The sequence below is a fragment of the Anser anser genome (genome assembly GCF_964211835.1).
Source record: "Anser anser genome assembly, chromosome: 1".
Lineage (NCBI taxonomy): Eukaryota > Metazoa > Chordata > Aves > Anseriformes > Anatidae > Anser > Anser anser.
Window position 1 is genome coordinate 146,157,606 of NC_139720.1, and position 14,702 is coordinate 146,172,307.

The 14,702-nt window shown below is 38.6% G+C and overlaps 1 protein-coding gene across 3 annotated transcripts in view; it reads left to right on the forward strand.

The window, feature by feature from the left end:
• LOC310896945 (E3 SUMO-protein ligase RanBP2-like) overlaps positions 1 to 14,702 on the forward strand; it is a 45,063-nt gene that overhangs the window by 13,757 nt on the left and 16,604 nt on the right. The window contains exons 18-26 of one of the 3 annotated variants that reach the window (XM_083829942.1): positions 36 to 171; positions 333 to 430; positions 974 to 5,528; positions 9,986 to 10,150; positions 11,007 to 11,111; positions 12,018 to 12,082; positions 12,959 to 13,076; positions 13,668 to 13,766; positions 13,920 to 14,059. In XM_083829942.1, the coding sequence (XP_083686068.1) occupies positions 36 to 171; positions 333 to 430; positions 974 to 5,528; positions 9,986 to 10,150; positions 11,007 to 11,111; positions 12,018 to 12,082; positions 12,959 to 13,076; positions 13,668 to 13,766; positions 13,920 to 14,059 (5,481 nt within the window). The remainder of the gene's footprint in view (positions 1 to 35; positions 172 to 332; positions 431 to 973; positions 5,529 to 9,985; positions 10,151 to 11,006; positions 11,112 to 12,017; positions 12,083 to 12,958; positions 13,077 to 13,667; positions 13,767 to 13,919; positions 14,060 to 14,702) is intronic. The other 2 variants (XM_083829943.1, XM_083829944.1) reach the window with 2 other exon arrangements.

Consider the following 14,702-nt stretch of genomic DNA (forward strand, 5'->3'; position numbering starts at 1 on the left):
CTTACATTCTCTTAATTGAAACACTGTCTTAATAGAATGAGATGCAAAAAATGAAACACAACAATTCCAACTCGAATGTATCATCTCGTTGGCCTGGTGAAATCTATGGAACAGATATTTTGTCAGAGAGCTATCAGAGAGCACAAAATCTTCATGAAGCTCCATTAACAGGTAAGTTGTTGCTGAAATCTTAATTAAACACTTAGCTAAACTGAGGTAGACTCGTTAAAATATTGCAGAAATATTTTAAGGTTCATAACTAAAACTGATCTCGGGAAAATCCATTCAAAACTACAAAAAAGGATATAAACTCTTCTGGTGTTCATTTTCAGTTGCTACTACTGGCCCATCTGTTTACTATAGCCAGTCACCTGCCTATAACTCTCAGTATCTTCTCAGAACTGCTGCGACCAATGTAACACCAACAAAGGTAAGGATGAATGTATCCGTTCAATCTGTTCCTACTGGTCTATAGAAAAGAGTGATTTTGATTCTTGTCTTGAATGACTGCTTGTAGTTGAAAGTTACTGCATTCCACAGATAGCATTTGTTAAAATGGAGGTAGCTGATGGTTGATCTTTCTGCTTTTTCTTTGTAACGTGGGGATCAGGCAGAGCGGCCAGCAAAACTGGTCTGTAAATGTGTTAGTGCGTGTCCCCTACTGGGTATGTGTGATGGCACTTAATTTTTTTCCCAAAAGTAGTATAGGAAAGGAGAATTTTGCTTATCAAAAAAAAAGAGCCTCAAAAACACCAAAGAGCCCATTCATATTTTGCTCCTCTTCAGTGCTTGTTTTCAGATGCCATTCAAGATTTAAAATAATCAGTTTAAGGCAATCTCATAAGTTAAAGTCTAAACTAACTTTAAAACACGCACTGTTTTTAAGAGTGCATGTCTGCGTGGGCTCTAGCATAGTAATACCTTGTTCTGTCACCATAACAAGAAAAGTAATTGCCTTCCGCTATTTCTTTAGGCACCTGTCTATGGCATGAACAGACTTGCACCTCAGCAACATATATATGCTTATCAACAAACAATCCATACACCACCTCTGCAAAACACTTCTGCTTGTGTGTTTCCCCAAGACCTATATGGCACATCTTTGCGTTTTGATGGTCCTGGGATCATTTCTCCTCGTGGGGCTGGTGATTACTATAATTACAGTGTTCCACAGGCAAGCACAAATCCACAGCTACCTGGACCTGGCTATTTCACAAAGCCTTCAGTCACACCAACAGCTTTAAAATCTGCAGAATCAAAAATGATAGAATTTCCAAAATCTAAATTTGGACAGCCAGGAACAGTAGAAGGGTCAAAAACACGTCTGCCAACACCAGCACAGTCAAGTCAACCAACAACTTTTAAATTCAACACTAACTTCAAGTCTAATGATGGAGACTTTACCTTTTCTTCTCCTCAAGCTACAACACAGCCTGCTAATGCAGTTTTTAACAGCAGTGAAAGCCTTTTGGGTCTTCTGACATCTGATAAACCTTTACAAGATGATAGATACGCTGAGCAAAAACCAGTTAACAGCCACCCAACTGGTCAAAGAAATGTATTCAACTTCGGTAATAAACATATTTCAGGCATCCCTTTTACAGAAGGCATGGCACAGAATGCACGTAAAAACTTGGCTTTTGAGAGGAGTGATATGTTTAGTTTCCAAGAACCAAGCAAGTCTTTATTTATGACTTCAACTTCTGATTTGGCCAATAAAAGTCATGAAACAGAGGGAGGAAGCACCCTCGGAGATGAGAATGATGATGGTCCTCATTTTGATCCAGTGGTGCCCCTTCCTGACAAGATTGAAGTAAAGACAGGTGAGGAAGATGAAGAAGAATTCTTCTGTAACAGAGCCAAACTGTTCCGTTTTGATGCAGAATCTAAGGAATGGAAAGAAAGGGGTATTGGAAATGTGAAAATACTGAAGCATAAAGTATCTGGCAAATTCCGTCTCTTAATGAGACGGGACCAAGTACTGAAAATCTGTGCAAATCACTACATAAATACTGATATGAAATTAACTCCAAATGCTGGATCGGACAGGTCATTTGTATGGCATGCTTTGGATTATGCAGACGAGTTGCCAAAACCAGAACAGCTTGCAATTCGGTTTAAAACACCAGAGGAAGCAATGCTTTTCAAAAGTAAGTTTGAGGAGTCACAGAACATCCTAAAAACCCTAGGATCAAATGTTGACACATCTGTGGCTCAGACTAGTGAGACTACTGCAAAAGAAACGACAAGTCAGGATATCAAGAAGTCTAATGGATCGACCTCAGGGACCCTGAACTCTGTATTTCAGTTTCCAGAAGATGGAGTGACCAGTGAACCTGGTAACAAAGTCAGTCTTAAATCTGTTCCAACTGCATCTGCCCTTCCAACTTTCTCATTCAGAAAGGAAGCTCAGGAAACCTTTTCTTCTGGTGGGTTTGGACAGTCACTCCTGAAGAAGGATCAATGGGAATGTAAGGTATGCTTAGTTCCAAATGAAGCAACTGCAAAGAATTGTGTATCGTGCCAAAGCCCAAATGCAGATGCGTGGCAAACACATGGCACCCCATCAACTGAATCTGCTCCAAGTTTCAAAGCCACCGGTAACACTGTGCAGGACAAACTTGGATCTGCCTTTGCTAAAAAGGAAGGTCAGTTGGATGGCAGCATCCGTTCTGTGAGAAATGAACCTGTTGCCTCCCAGAATCCAAGCAAAATGAATACAGAAGCATCTCCTCAAGTTTCTTTTAAATTTGTATTAGATGCTCCAAAAACCATTCAAAATGACTTAGGAACTCCTTTTTCTAAAAAAGGTCAGTGGGACTGCTCTGTAGGCCTAGTCCAAAATGAATCCAATGATGAAAACTCTCATTCTTGCCAGAATCCTAAATCACAAAGTCAACCAAATGTGCCTGTGTCTACTGCTCAGGCACTTCCTGCTACCAGCTTCAGTTCTGTTGCTGATGCAACTGCAACTAAGCCACAGAAGAATACATTTGCGGAGCTTTTTGCTAAAAAGGAAGGTCAGTGGGATTGTAATACTTGTTTTGTAAGGAATGAAGGTTCTTCACCAGCCTGTGTAGCTTGTCAAACACCAAATCCATCTGGTAATTCTGTTAGTGATGCTTCATCAACATCTACTTCTGATTTGAAAAGTAAATTATCTGAACCTGCCAAAGGACAACTAGGAACAGGTTTTAAGTGTGATTTCTTAGGAAAAGGCTTTAAGTTAGGTCATGCCGAGCAAGGCAAGACACCAGCATTTACGTTTCAAATTCCTGCTGATTCTGAAGTGAAGTCTGCAAAGGAAGGATTTAACTTTTCCATGTCAGTGCCTCCAAGTGGATTTAAATTTACCATACAGGAACCTAGCAAAAATGCCACTAAGAAAGATGATCCATCCAAAGAGTGTGCAGCTGGCTTCTTAAAAAATGATGATGAAAAAGACAAGAAAGAACTGCCTTCAGATAGTGGAATTTCCATCCAATCTCAAGAAACTACAAGCAATGAGAAGGTTGACTTTGTTTTTGGCCAAAATAGCAGCACTTCTACTTCTGCTGAGCTTGCAAAAAGTACCCCTGGGGAAGGCTTTCAATTTGGCAAAAAGGACCCTGACTTCAAAGGCTTCTCAGGTGCAGGCGAAAAACTGTTTTCTTCACAGGTTTCTACTAAAACAGATGACAAAGCAAGCACCTCTGCTGACCTTGGTGAGAAGGATGATGATGTGTATAAGACTGAGGATAATGACGATATTCATTTCAATCCTGTAGTTCAGATGCCTGAAAAGGTAGAACCGTTCACAGGAGAGGAAGATGAGAAAGTGCTGTACTCACAAAGAGTGAAGCTATTCAGGTTTGATCCAGAAACAAGCCAGTGGAAAGAACGTGGGGTGGGCAACCTGAAAATTCTTAAAAACGAAGTTAATGGCAAAGTAAGAATACTAATGCGACGTGAGCAAGTACTGAAGGTGTGCGCGAATCACTGGATAACAACAACGATGAACTTGAAACAGCTCTCTGGCTCAGACAAAGCGTGGATGTGGATGGCCAGTGACTTCTCTGATGGTGATGCGAAGCTGGAACAGCTGGCAGCAAAATTCAAAACACCAGAGCAAGCTGAGGAATTCAAACAGAAGTTTGAAGAATGTCAGAGGCTACTGCTAGATATACCATTGCAGACACCTCACAAACTTGTCGATACAGGTAGGACAGCTGAACTTATACAGAAAGCGGAAGAAATGAAGAGTGGCTTAAAAGACCTCAAAACATTTCTGACAGATGACAAAACTAAACTGACAGAAGAGGAAAATGTAAACTCTGCTTCTGCCAGTAGTACTTCTGATTTGGTTGTAAAGCCCCACACTGAAAGTACCGGGCCCGCTCTGGAATGGGATAACTCTGATTTGCGTGAGGAAGCTTTGGATGACAGCATAAGTAGCTCCGTGTACGCATCACCTCTTGCAAGTAGCCCTGTACGGAAAAATCTGTTTAGATTTGGAGAGTCTACTGCAGGCTTTAATTTCAGCTTTAAGTCTGCCTTGAGCCCATCCAAATCTCCTTCCAAGCAGAACCAGAGTAGAACATCTGTAGGCACAGATGAAGATTCTGATGTTGCTCAAGACGAGGAGAGAGATGGGCAGTACTTTGAACCTGTGGTACCTCTGCCTGATCTCGTGGAAGTGACCAGTGGTGAGGAAGACGAGCAAGTTGTCTTCAGTCACAGAGCTAAACTCTACAGATATGACAAAGACACTAATCAGTGGAAAGAGAGAGGTGTTGGGGAGATCAAGATACTGCAGAACTATGACAACAAACAAGTGCGTATAGTAATGAGAAGGGACCAGGTGCTAAAACTCTGCGCCAATCATAGAATAACACCAGATATGAATATGCAACAAATGAAAGGATCTGATAGAGCGTGGGTATGGACCGCGTGTGACTTTGCAGATGGAGAACGGAAAGTCGAGCTTCTAGCTGTGCGATTCAAACAGCAAGACGTGGCAGACTCATTTAAGCAGATTTTTGATGAAGCAAAGAATGCCCAAGAGAAAGGAACACTGATAACACCTCTTTATTCTCGTGCCAATACACCAAAAGAATCTCCATGTGGCAAAAATGCTGTAGCTGTACTGGAAGAAACTACTAGAGAAAGAACCGACCTCAGCCATGGCGATGATACTTCTGAGGTAACTGTAGAGGCCTCAGAGGTGTCGAGCACATCTGAAACGCCGACAAAAACAGTGGTTTCTCCTCCGAAGTTCGTATTCGGATCTGAATCTGTCAAGAGCATTTTCAGTAATGAAAAGTCAAAGACATTCACATTTGGAAATACTTCGGCCACTGGTTCTCTCTTTGGGTTCAGCTTTAATTCTCCAAGAAAAGGCGAAGGCAATATTCCAGCATCGCAGAAGGAAGTAGCTGGACCAAGAAGCTCCAGTGCACTGCAGAAGCCTCAAGACAGCAAGGCATGCAACTTGGCTACTTCGACACATGATGGGCCCGCCAACTTCTCATTTAGAATTGTGGAAAAAGGTGAGCGTCCTTTGAACTAATAATTTTTTTCAGCTATGCAACTTATTAAGCAGTCATCTCTTAATGCTACTCACATAACTTTTTTTGTCTCAATAATATATCTCTTTTTCTTTCCAGCATACTTTCTTCTCTCCCCTTCTTTTGAGGAGGGGGGAGTGAGGGGAGGGGTTGTGGTGGGTTAGCTGCCCAGCAGGGTAAAACCACCACACTAGCATTTTAATGGTATGGTACTTCTCTTTGATTTCATGCACTGCTTCCTACCATTGCAAGACTGTTTAACCAGATGATAGTATATAATTTGCATACTAGTCTCAGATTTATGAAGACAAACTGTTTCTTAACTAAAGTATAATAAAGTGTGGTGGCAGAGATGTTAGCTACAGTTTATTCAGGTGAGTACGGTAAGCTAGTATAGCATTAAACATGAATTTTCCTACTGTGACACATAACTACAGAATGCTTCCAAAGCATAGGTAAGTGTGTTTTCCCCTCTTTAAAAGTACAGTTAAACACTTACATCCAAACAATTTATTTTTTAGGATTTAATTTTAGCCTTTTTAAATCTAATCCAATGGCCTTTTGGACAAGCACACCTTCCTTGCAACCTGACAGTAAAGGTATTTACACGCTGCACTGAATGTGTGATAAAAACACTTTAGCAGGCATGGACAGTAACCCAACTGTAGCACAGCAGTTGGCTTAGTAATCCTTACAATTAACATGCATGCTGGAAGAGAGTACTTAAAATTCTGTGTCTGACTACTGTATTTGTCAGGTAAGAGAATGCCTTTGATGTGTGAGCACGATGGATGGTCTTTTTTTATGCTTTTGGCTGTTGTTTGCCTTACTTTTTAAGGGTATTTAGAAACCTGCCTTGCACTTCACAGTTTTACTGAACACACACACGCTGCATCTATAAAATTCTCTTTTAGCAAAGGAATTATATTCTTTTTTTTATTTTTAAAGTGTGACTCTCTTCCCACCTGAGGTCTTCCACTTCAGTGAAATATGCTTGAAGATTTCTAGACATGTTAACTAGTAAAACTTAAAATATATTCAAGTTATGTGCTGGAAATGCTTAATTCAGTTTCCTTATTATCAATGTTAACTTCTGCAATTTTAAAAACAAGGCGTAGGCAGAGATGAGAGAGCCAAATTTAGCTACTGTTTACATGTACGTGCTTCATGTATAATACGAAGTCCACCTTAGCTAGCCAAAAAGCTTTTGCTGATGTAACCATCTTGTTTACATGCAGAACCCTTAACCAAAATTACACCTTACAGCTTGATTGTGTCGTCATAAGATGTTAAAAACAGTACTTCTCCTAAGTTAGGCTTGCTGGAAGCATACTCAAGCTAGTGCAGTTATGCAAGAGCAGTTTAATTTTCAAAAACAAATATTGTAGCTTGCACAAGATAGTCTTCTAAAGTTAGTGTCTTAGACTGTTAAAAACTGTCAAAGTCATTTCAAACACCGTTTTTCCAGCTTAGTATTTCTAGAGAAGCTATTCTTATTCAAACGCTGAACTCATGTCCACCTTCTGCATATCTGATTGAGAGTCAAATGTTCTGTGTTTTTAGGCATCCACGAGTCTATTAATAATTTGATTTCATTTTCATCATTGAATGTCCATAAAATAAAGTGAATTAGCATTCTGAGCTAATGCATAAATGCAAGAACTCTTGCTGCCTTGAATTCATTTTGTTTTTATATTGGGAACAGGGAAGGTGTTTTAAAGAAATGAAATAAAAAATCATATGCCTTTCTGGTACTTCAGACAGTTCTTCATTTCTGCTTTCCTGATAACTAGGGTATGGTTATATACCTTGCTTTATTTACAGTTGGTGTTACCTTCAGTGTAGGTTTTGGTTTTGGTTTTGAGCTCTGACTGGCTTAATAGCAAATGACTTTAAGTCCTGTCCGAATTAGCTTTTCAAGTCTACATAAATATAATTTGAGTTTCTCATGGGGAACATCTTTCAGGGAATGGTTTCTGAGTTTTGCTAGGGCAATGTTCAAAAGAAATTTAACCTCATAAGTCATTTTCCATTGAGGTGCGAAACAACTAGTTTTTTCTTAGCTTTTTCTTTGGCTCTTCTCATGAGCTTTTCTCAAGTATTTTAACAATTTTAATTCATAGTTAAGTCAATTGCATGTGTTAAGTTTTAAACTTCAGTATTTTTATATTTAGCAGATACTCGCTGATATGTATGGGGGGACAAAACAATTATTGTGACTAGCTAGATATTTACATCTACATGATCTTTATATCAAAGACGAAATAAAAGCAAAAATGTAATACATCAGTGAAACTGCTTCCAACTGTTGTGCGCGGTATTGCTCTTTCTGTTCCTTCCATATACTAACAACTGTGTGGATTTTTTTCCCCGAGTAGAAAGCTGTATCATCCCAAAATCAACAGCCTTTTAGGAATATACTGTATGTGTGCATGGCACTGTTTTCATCGCAGCCTGTGAAAATACATTTAATCTGTTTGCAGCAATTTTAAATCAGCAAAGTTAACTTTCTTGTGGAGAGGCTGAGTAGAAACTGATTTAAGTGATCCCATGAACATCTCGCTCAGTCTTCATATTCTGAGGGCAAATGCACATTGTAATCCTTTCTGTTGCTCAAGTGTTCTGTCACTTCAAGTGGATGTTTGGATTGCTGGGATTGTAATCAGTGTTTGATCAACGTGTGAAGAACTTTACCTGTGTATTGATCTGAACTGACTTCTTGACGTTTGTTTTATTCAGTTTTTATATTTACTCAACCAAAGTGAGACACTTGCTTAACTAATCTGAATGAATAAAGCATGTGCTAGCAGGCAGCATACCTGCCTACCTTTGTAACACAGTACTGCATTTACTTTATACAGGCTCAGAAGAGCTATTGAGATAAGACTGCTGGCTATGAGTTTGAGCTTCTCTCTATGCTATATTAGGAACCTGAAGTGATTGACTCCCCTTGATTAGAAGTTAATCAGCTGGGACAAATGTGGAGCAGGCAACACTGCAAAAGCACTTATAATTGAACTGGGGCTTAGAACTTCGAATGCTGCTTTTATTCTAGTACTACTTAGGTTGCTTTTACTCTGCTGGAAGATACAAATGGGAAAGCTACTTTTAAAAAGCAGCTTTATTTTAATATGTCAGTTGTGCCAGAGTATCGGGGCATGTCTAGGAACACTAAATTTATCTTCTCTCCCTGTCTCTTTTTGCAGAAATGAATGTCAAAATGCTTGAGCAGGAAAATCAGTGTTCCTCAGGAACTGATTAATTCCTAGCTGAAGCTTTAGGTTCCACCTTGACTACGTTGTGCCACAAAGCTGGCGAATATTTTATTATGAAAAGAACAGTGAGCTTTTGAGAGCCCACTTCAAATTCTGCTGACTATCTTAGTGCAGACCTCTAGTGCAGTATGTTATTGTGTTATCAAGTGGGCTGACTTATTAAAGCAATCAAATGATTCTTGGAAACAGATGATATATGGATATTGATGTGCTTATGGGGTAATTCTTATTAATAGTTAACCAATGTGTTTCTCTTAAGCCTTTACTTTGTAAATTACCCCTCTAAACAAAAACAAGTGAAAGGAACTCCACATGTGACCCTTAAACTGATGCATCCTTCCTCTTTGCTTCTATTCTATTATGCATAAAGATGTGAGATTATTAGCTTTAACCTTCGATTATTAGTGTTTATTCAGTGAAAGTGGAATAGGCAATTTGATGTTGAAGGAGAGAGCAGAAGAAATTGTATAATAAAATCAGCAATAGTATTTGTCCTTGCTGGGAAAGCTAGTTAAACTTTACGCTGATAGCAGTATTTTGTTATTCCAGTAACGTGAAGCTATGAGATTACTCTTAAAACACTAAAAGTTTCAGCAGCAGCTGCTATGGTAATTAAGTTGAGATTACTTATGGGAAATTTGAGCTTTTTATTAACTAATTTGAAATAAGTCCTGCTCAGTTGCTATTTAATATTTTCTGGAACTTCAAACACTTGAAGCAATTCAATAGTACATGTTGCTGTAGGTGGCTTTACGTTTTCTTTTTCAGTCCTGCATTTTTCCTCTCCACCTCTCTGGATGACACCTATATGGCTCTTTTTCCATAATCTTATTTCCTTTGGTGTAAGGACATAAATAATCCTTCTAACAATATAAAAATGCAGGTTTGATACTGATCTGAGGCTTGAATTTCAAAGGCAATAGAACAGGTCGTAGTTCGGCATGCAGTTCAGAAATTATTAAGTTCTAGCATGCTTTGTCCTAGCATTCTGTAACTTTAACTGTTGTTTCCTGTGGTTGAATAAAAATATGTAGGCTCCGAATATGTATGTTTCTAACCACCTAAGAATTAAGTCAGCTCTGTAATAATGGCAGTGTTGGACTAATGTTGCTGCCTGTTCTAAACTAATTTAGTTTTAATGCTTTGTTCATTTTCTGTACAAAGCTGAGAAGACAGTGCCAGAAGATGATCTTCCAACTGATGAGGTTATAATTGTTTACGAGTTAACACCTACCCCTGAGCAGAGAGCTCTTGCTGGCTTTCTTAAACTACCTTCAACATTCTTCTGCTATAAGAATAAGCCTGGATATGTGAGTGAGGAGGATGATGGTAAGGAGTGTCAAAATTGATCTTTGTGTTGCCTTTTTGTTGGGAAAGGGTATAATACTATTAAAACCAATAGACGCTCTAATACTAGTTTGGACTGATGGGCGGTAATGTTTGTGTTATCTTCGTTTGTGCCAAAGATGTACATTTGAGTCTTCAGGACAGAACAAGGGAGGGCCAGGAATGACAAAAAGGAATTTGCATTGGTGCTATATGGGTGCTCTGACTCATTGCTAATGTAGTTGGTTAGGTAAGACTACATAAATATTCGAGCAAGAGGCGTATCTCTAAGTATTTTGAGAGTCAAGTGGTAGGCAGCCTTTATCAAAAATAAAAATGCTCAGGTTCCATAAATGGTAGACTGGTTTCTCTTTATTCTAAAGCAAATTCTTAACAGAGAAACTGAATATTTTACATCAACTCTAGTTGTATACAACTAAATTCCTCTTAACTTACTCAGTAGCAATTGGTTAAATTGCAGTTCTGAAGCGTTTCACTGAACAGGAAATAAGAGATGATGAGCAGCCTCCCACAAAGATCTAGGCTTGCTTGATTTTATACAAAAGATCTTCCATCTCCCTTCCCAATTGTGTTTAGTGGTACTCTTAATAAAATTAATAAGAAATAGATTTTCTGAAAGCATGAAACCCATGCCACACATCTAGACTGAAAAAGAGTCAAGAGTGCACCAAAGCACACACATGCAAAATAGGAAGTGAAGGCTTACTTGCTGGTGAGTGAAACTTAAACATTAGCAGAAGTTGTGTGTGCTTGCTAGGCTTGTGAGTCTGAAGGGCTTAACAGACTTCTCTGTACTTGGACGATGCCTGAGAACTTACATTTGTTTCCTATACTTAAGATGAAGACTATGAAACAGCTGTTAAGAACCTTAATGGAAGACTCTATCAAGAAAAGAAAAGGAAATTGCAGGGTTCTGCAAAAGATATGCCTGAAAACACAACAGGTAACTTTTTTTATACTGAGATTTAAGCTCTAAATCTAGAGGACACCCGGGCTCTGAGGTTAATTTGATTTTTCCTGAGATAGTTTTAGGAACACTTGCACTGGAATCAGAAAAGCTGCAGCTTAAAATGCATCTTTAACCTCAGTATGTTGAATTGTTATCAGTAAGTGGTACCTGAATGAAAAGAACATTTTAGAGGGCCTTTAAACAAGAACATCAAACTGTCTTCTTACCTGGAAACTCCTGCCTTTCTTCTGAATACGAAGAGCTGAGCTTTGCAAGATGCCTTTGAAAGACCAAAAGAAAAAAAAAACAACTTGTCTACAGCTCTGAATGTTTAATTCTGCTGATAGTAGACTTAGATTATAAGCATGTGAGTTAATGCTGTTCAATAAGGAAAAAAGTACTTGGTCTCTGTAGTAATAATACAAGTGCAGAAGATAATTTGCTTGTTTTCATGCTAATGGTTATTTTGGAAGTGCCTCTAACTTTAGTGTTGCATAAGTGGGTATCTGGATAGATACTGTAACAAAGGAGGTCTGTTTTTTGAGGATGTGTGGTTCTATGTGCTAGAAAGAGGTGGTAGATATTGGGCTATCAGAAATATAAGTAAATGTTGAAGGAAGCTAGCAGTAGTGGCAGTTGCAAGATTGAACTTCACATCGTTGCTTGGAAACTCTCTGATAGCAATAGAAAACCAGGTATTGCAAAATGACAATTCTTTAGCCACCCTGAGCGGAATTACCCTTCCGCTCTTTCAATAATGATGCTATTTGAAAAGTTCCTGAAGTCGTACTTTACGTTCTCCCGTGTATCACGGTGTTATTTGATAACATAGTTGCCCAAAATTACCTCAGTAGTCAGCTGCCTTACCAGCTCTTTTCTATTAATTTTTATTCTTTGCAGGAGACATCACAGGCAAAACTGACTTGAAAACTGAAGGAGAATGTGTTACTGCTGAAAACGCTAAAGTATGAACTAAATCTCTATACAACTTTTTGTCATTGAATTTGTAGAAGTATTTTCACACTCGTAAGACCTGATACTTTTCGCTTTGTGGGGAATAAAACATGTATTGGGGAAAAGTTATTTGAATCCTCTGACTGTGCCTCAAGTCTTTGACACTGGAACTGAGGTTCAGATCTGAAGTTTCTCAGGGAGAGAAAGGAGGTGCAGCTGTTTTCCTAATATAAACAGCTTTGGCTAGTAATGTCCCTCTGAACATGTATGCAAGAATTAATTGATTTCAGAGAGATTTCAAAGAGAAATTGCATCTTTGTGGAAGCATACTGCTTCAGAGGTACTTGGGTCTCTTGTAAAGTTAGTGTCCAATGTGTGGTAAGCGTCAGGAAAGAAATTAAACTGTCAGAAAGCTTCCAATAACAATTTTTTTCCCTAGCTGTTTACAACTTTTTTTTAATGCGAATTGAGGTGGCCATCTTTAATTTCATCTAGTGTGGGCCCCTGGTTTCTAGTTGTTTCCAGATTGAACCCACCTTAATTTCAGTAGAATTTGTTGCCACCTATGTTGTCTCTAGGAGGCATAGTTGCATAGATGCACAGCTTGTTTTTGTCCAGAGTTTCCTGAAAATATCCGTTGAACGGAGTAATGAGCAGTTCTGAAGCATTAGAAGGGCTGTAGCGGAGTGGGAGTCAGGGAACTTAATATGGTGCCTATTTCGTGGCGTCTTCAGTACTGCTGTTGTAGTTAAAGAAACTGATAGCACTGTGGGGGGGGGGGAGAGTTCTTCATTATGACTGTCCTTACTGTCCTGACTTAAAGTGGTTTGAATATTAGGCTCCTTCTTGCTTATTTTTTTTATTGCTTTACTCCTTATTAATCTCAGGAGAATGATGTCACCAGTTCTACTGATATAGTGCCTACAACTAAAGGAGAACCAACTGAATCAGCTGATGAGGCTATAGCACCTGTGCAGTCAGCTGAAGAGCCAGATTCCAGCACAGGTAATGTTAATGTATTGCAGGCTTTATCAGTAGGTGATGACAAACCTGTAAACCTGACAACTAAAAAAGAAAGTAATTCAGATTCTTCAGAGTCAACACAAGGTAAAGTCAGGGGTACGTATATTGTTGTCTTTTTAGGAGCTTAAGTATGCTTTTCCTGTAGAACAGTTTATCTAATCTAGCTGTTGCATTGAACAGATGTAGTACCGATATTGAATTTGAAGCGTGAGTACCAATCTAGTGAAAACATGAAGGGGAATGAAAGTATTTCAGTGTTTCAAATTCTTATATGGTCAAATGAGACTGCTCCAGAGCAATGCTGTTGGTTTATTGTTAAATGCCATGTGAGTACTTATTAAAGCTCTGTGGATCTGCACAGAAGTGGCATGCTGAACTGAACTAGGTCTTGAGATCTCTTCTTTTTAAATATAATTGCACATCACTTCTCAGAATGACAGTAAACTTTAAATTTATGGGAAGGGAAGAATATTGTAGAGACTTCTCCAGTTTATTCTTGTTGACTACATGACATTGGAAATGTTTTCCCTAAAGGATTAGAAAAGCATTTGACTTTCCCATCTTGTTTGATAGAAGACAAAATCATCTCATTTGGATTCAGCAATACCTCAGAATTGTCATTTGCAGATCTGGCTTCCAGAAACTCTGGAGACTTTGCTTTTGGGTCAAAAGGTGAGTTAAGCATCTGAGACAGATACTGAACAGGACTTCTGCTTCATACAAAATACCTTTGTGCACCAAGCTTCCGCATATTGTCAAGTTACGTAAATTTGTGTAACTTTACTTCTCAGCAAAATGTTTAAAATGCAAGTCTCTTAACTGTAGATAAAGATTTCAAGTGGGCAAATACTGGAGCAACCGTATTTGGAGCACAGACAACCAGCAAAGCAGATGAAGATGATAGCGGTGATGAAGTCGTACATAATGATGATATCCACTTTGAGCCCATTGTTTCCTTACCAGAGGTAAAGAAACTTCCAGAATATAAAAGAACATTAAGATAAGCATATCTGCTAACAAAGAAAATTTTTATAAATGCTTTCCTTGACTTCTTATGCTTTCTGTCTGTTGTGCTTCGGTCCTTTTTTCTTGTGCTGCCTGTGTAGAATCTCCTGCTGTTTGAAATTCTGGTGGTACAACTTCTCGCTGGGGGAAAGTATCTGGTGCATCAGTTAATGATACAAAATTTCAGGTTGTTATATCTTGACTCAGTGTAGATCATGAAAATTTGTACAAGTAACTTCTAAAAGGTAAATTTGATTTATTATAGCATATTTGAAAAACAAGGTGTGTTGGGGGGGCTTGAACAATTGTCACTGCTAATGCAACTCAGTTAGGATTTTTTATTGATGACTTGTAGATTCAGTTCTCTGAAAGCCACCCAATTTGAAATTTTTGCTCTAAGCTAGGTGAGAGGCTTCTAGAATCACTGAGCATTAAAGGTCTAGCACAATTAACTGCACAAGGCTAAGGAAACTATTTTTAATTCAAAAAGAAATAGTTTTTCAAGAAGTAAAGCCTTAAACTTCAGTAAAGCTTAACTTAAGGTAGCCTTCTGTAACTTCTTGAGGCTTAATGCAGTTGCTTGTGTCTGGATTTGGTATTTAG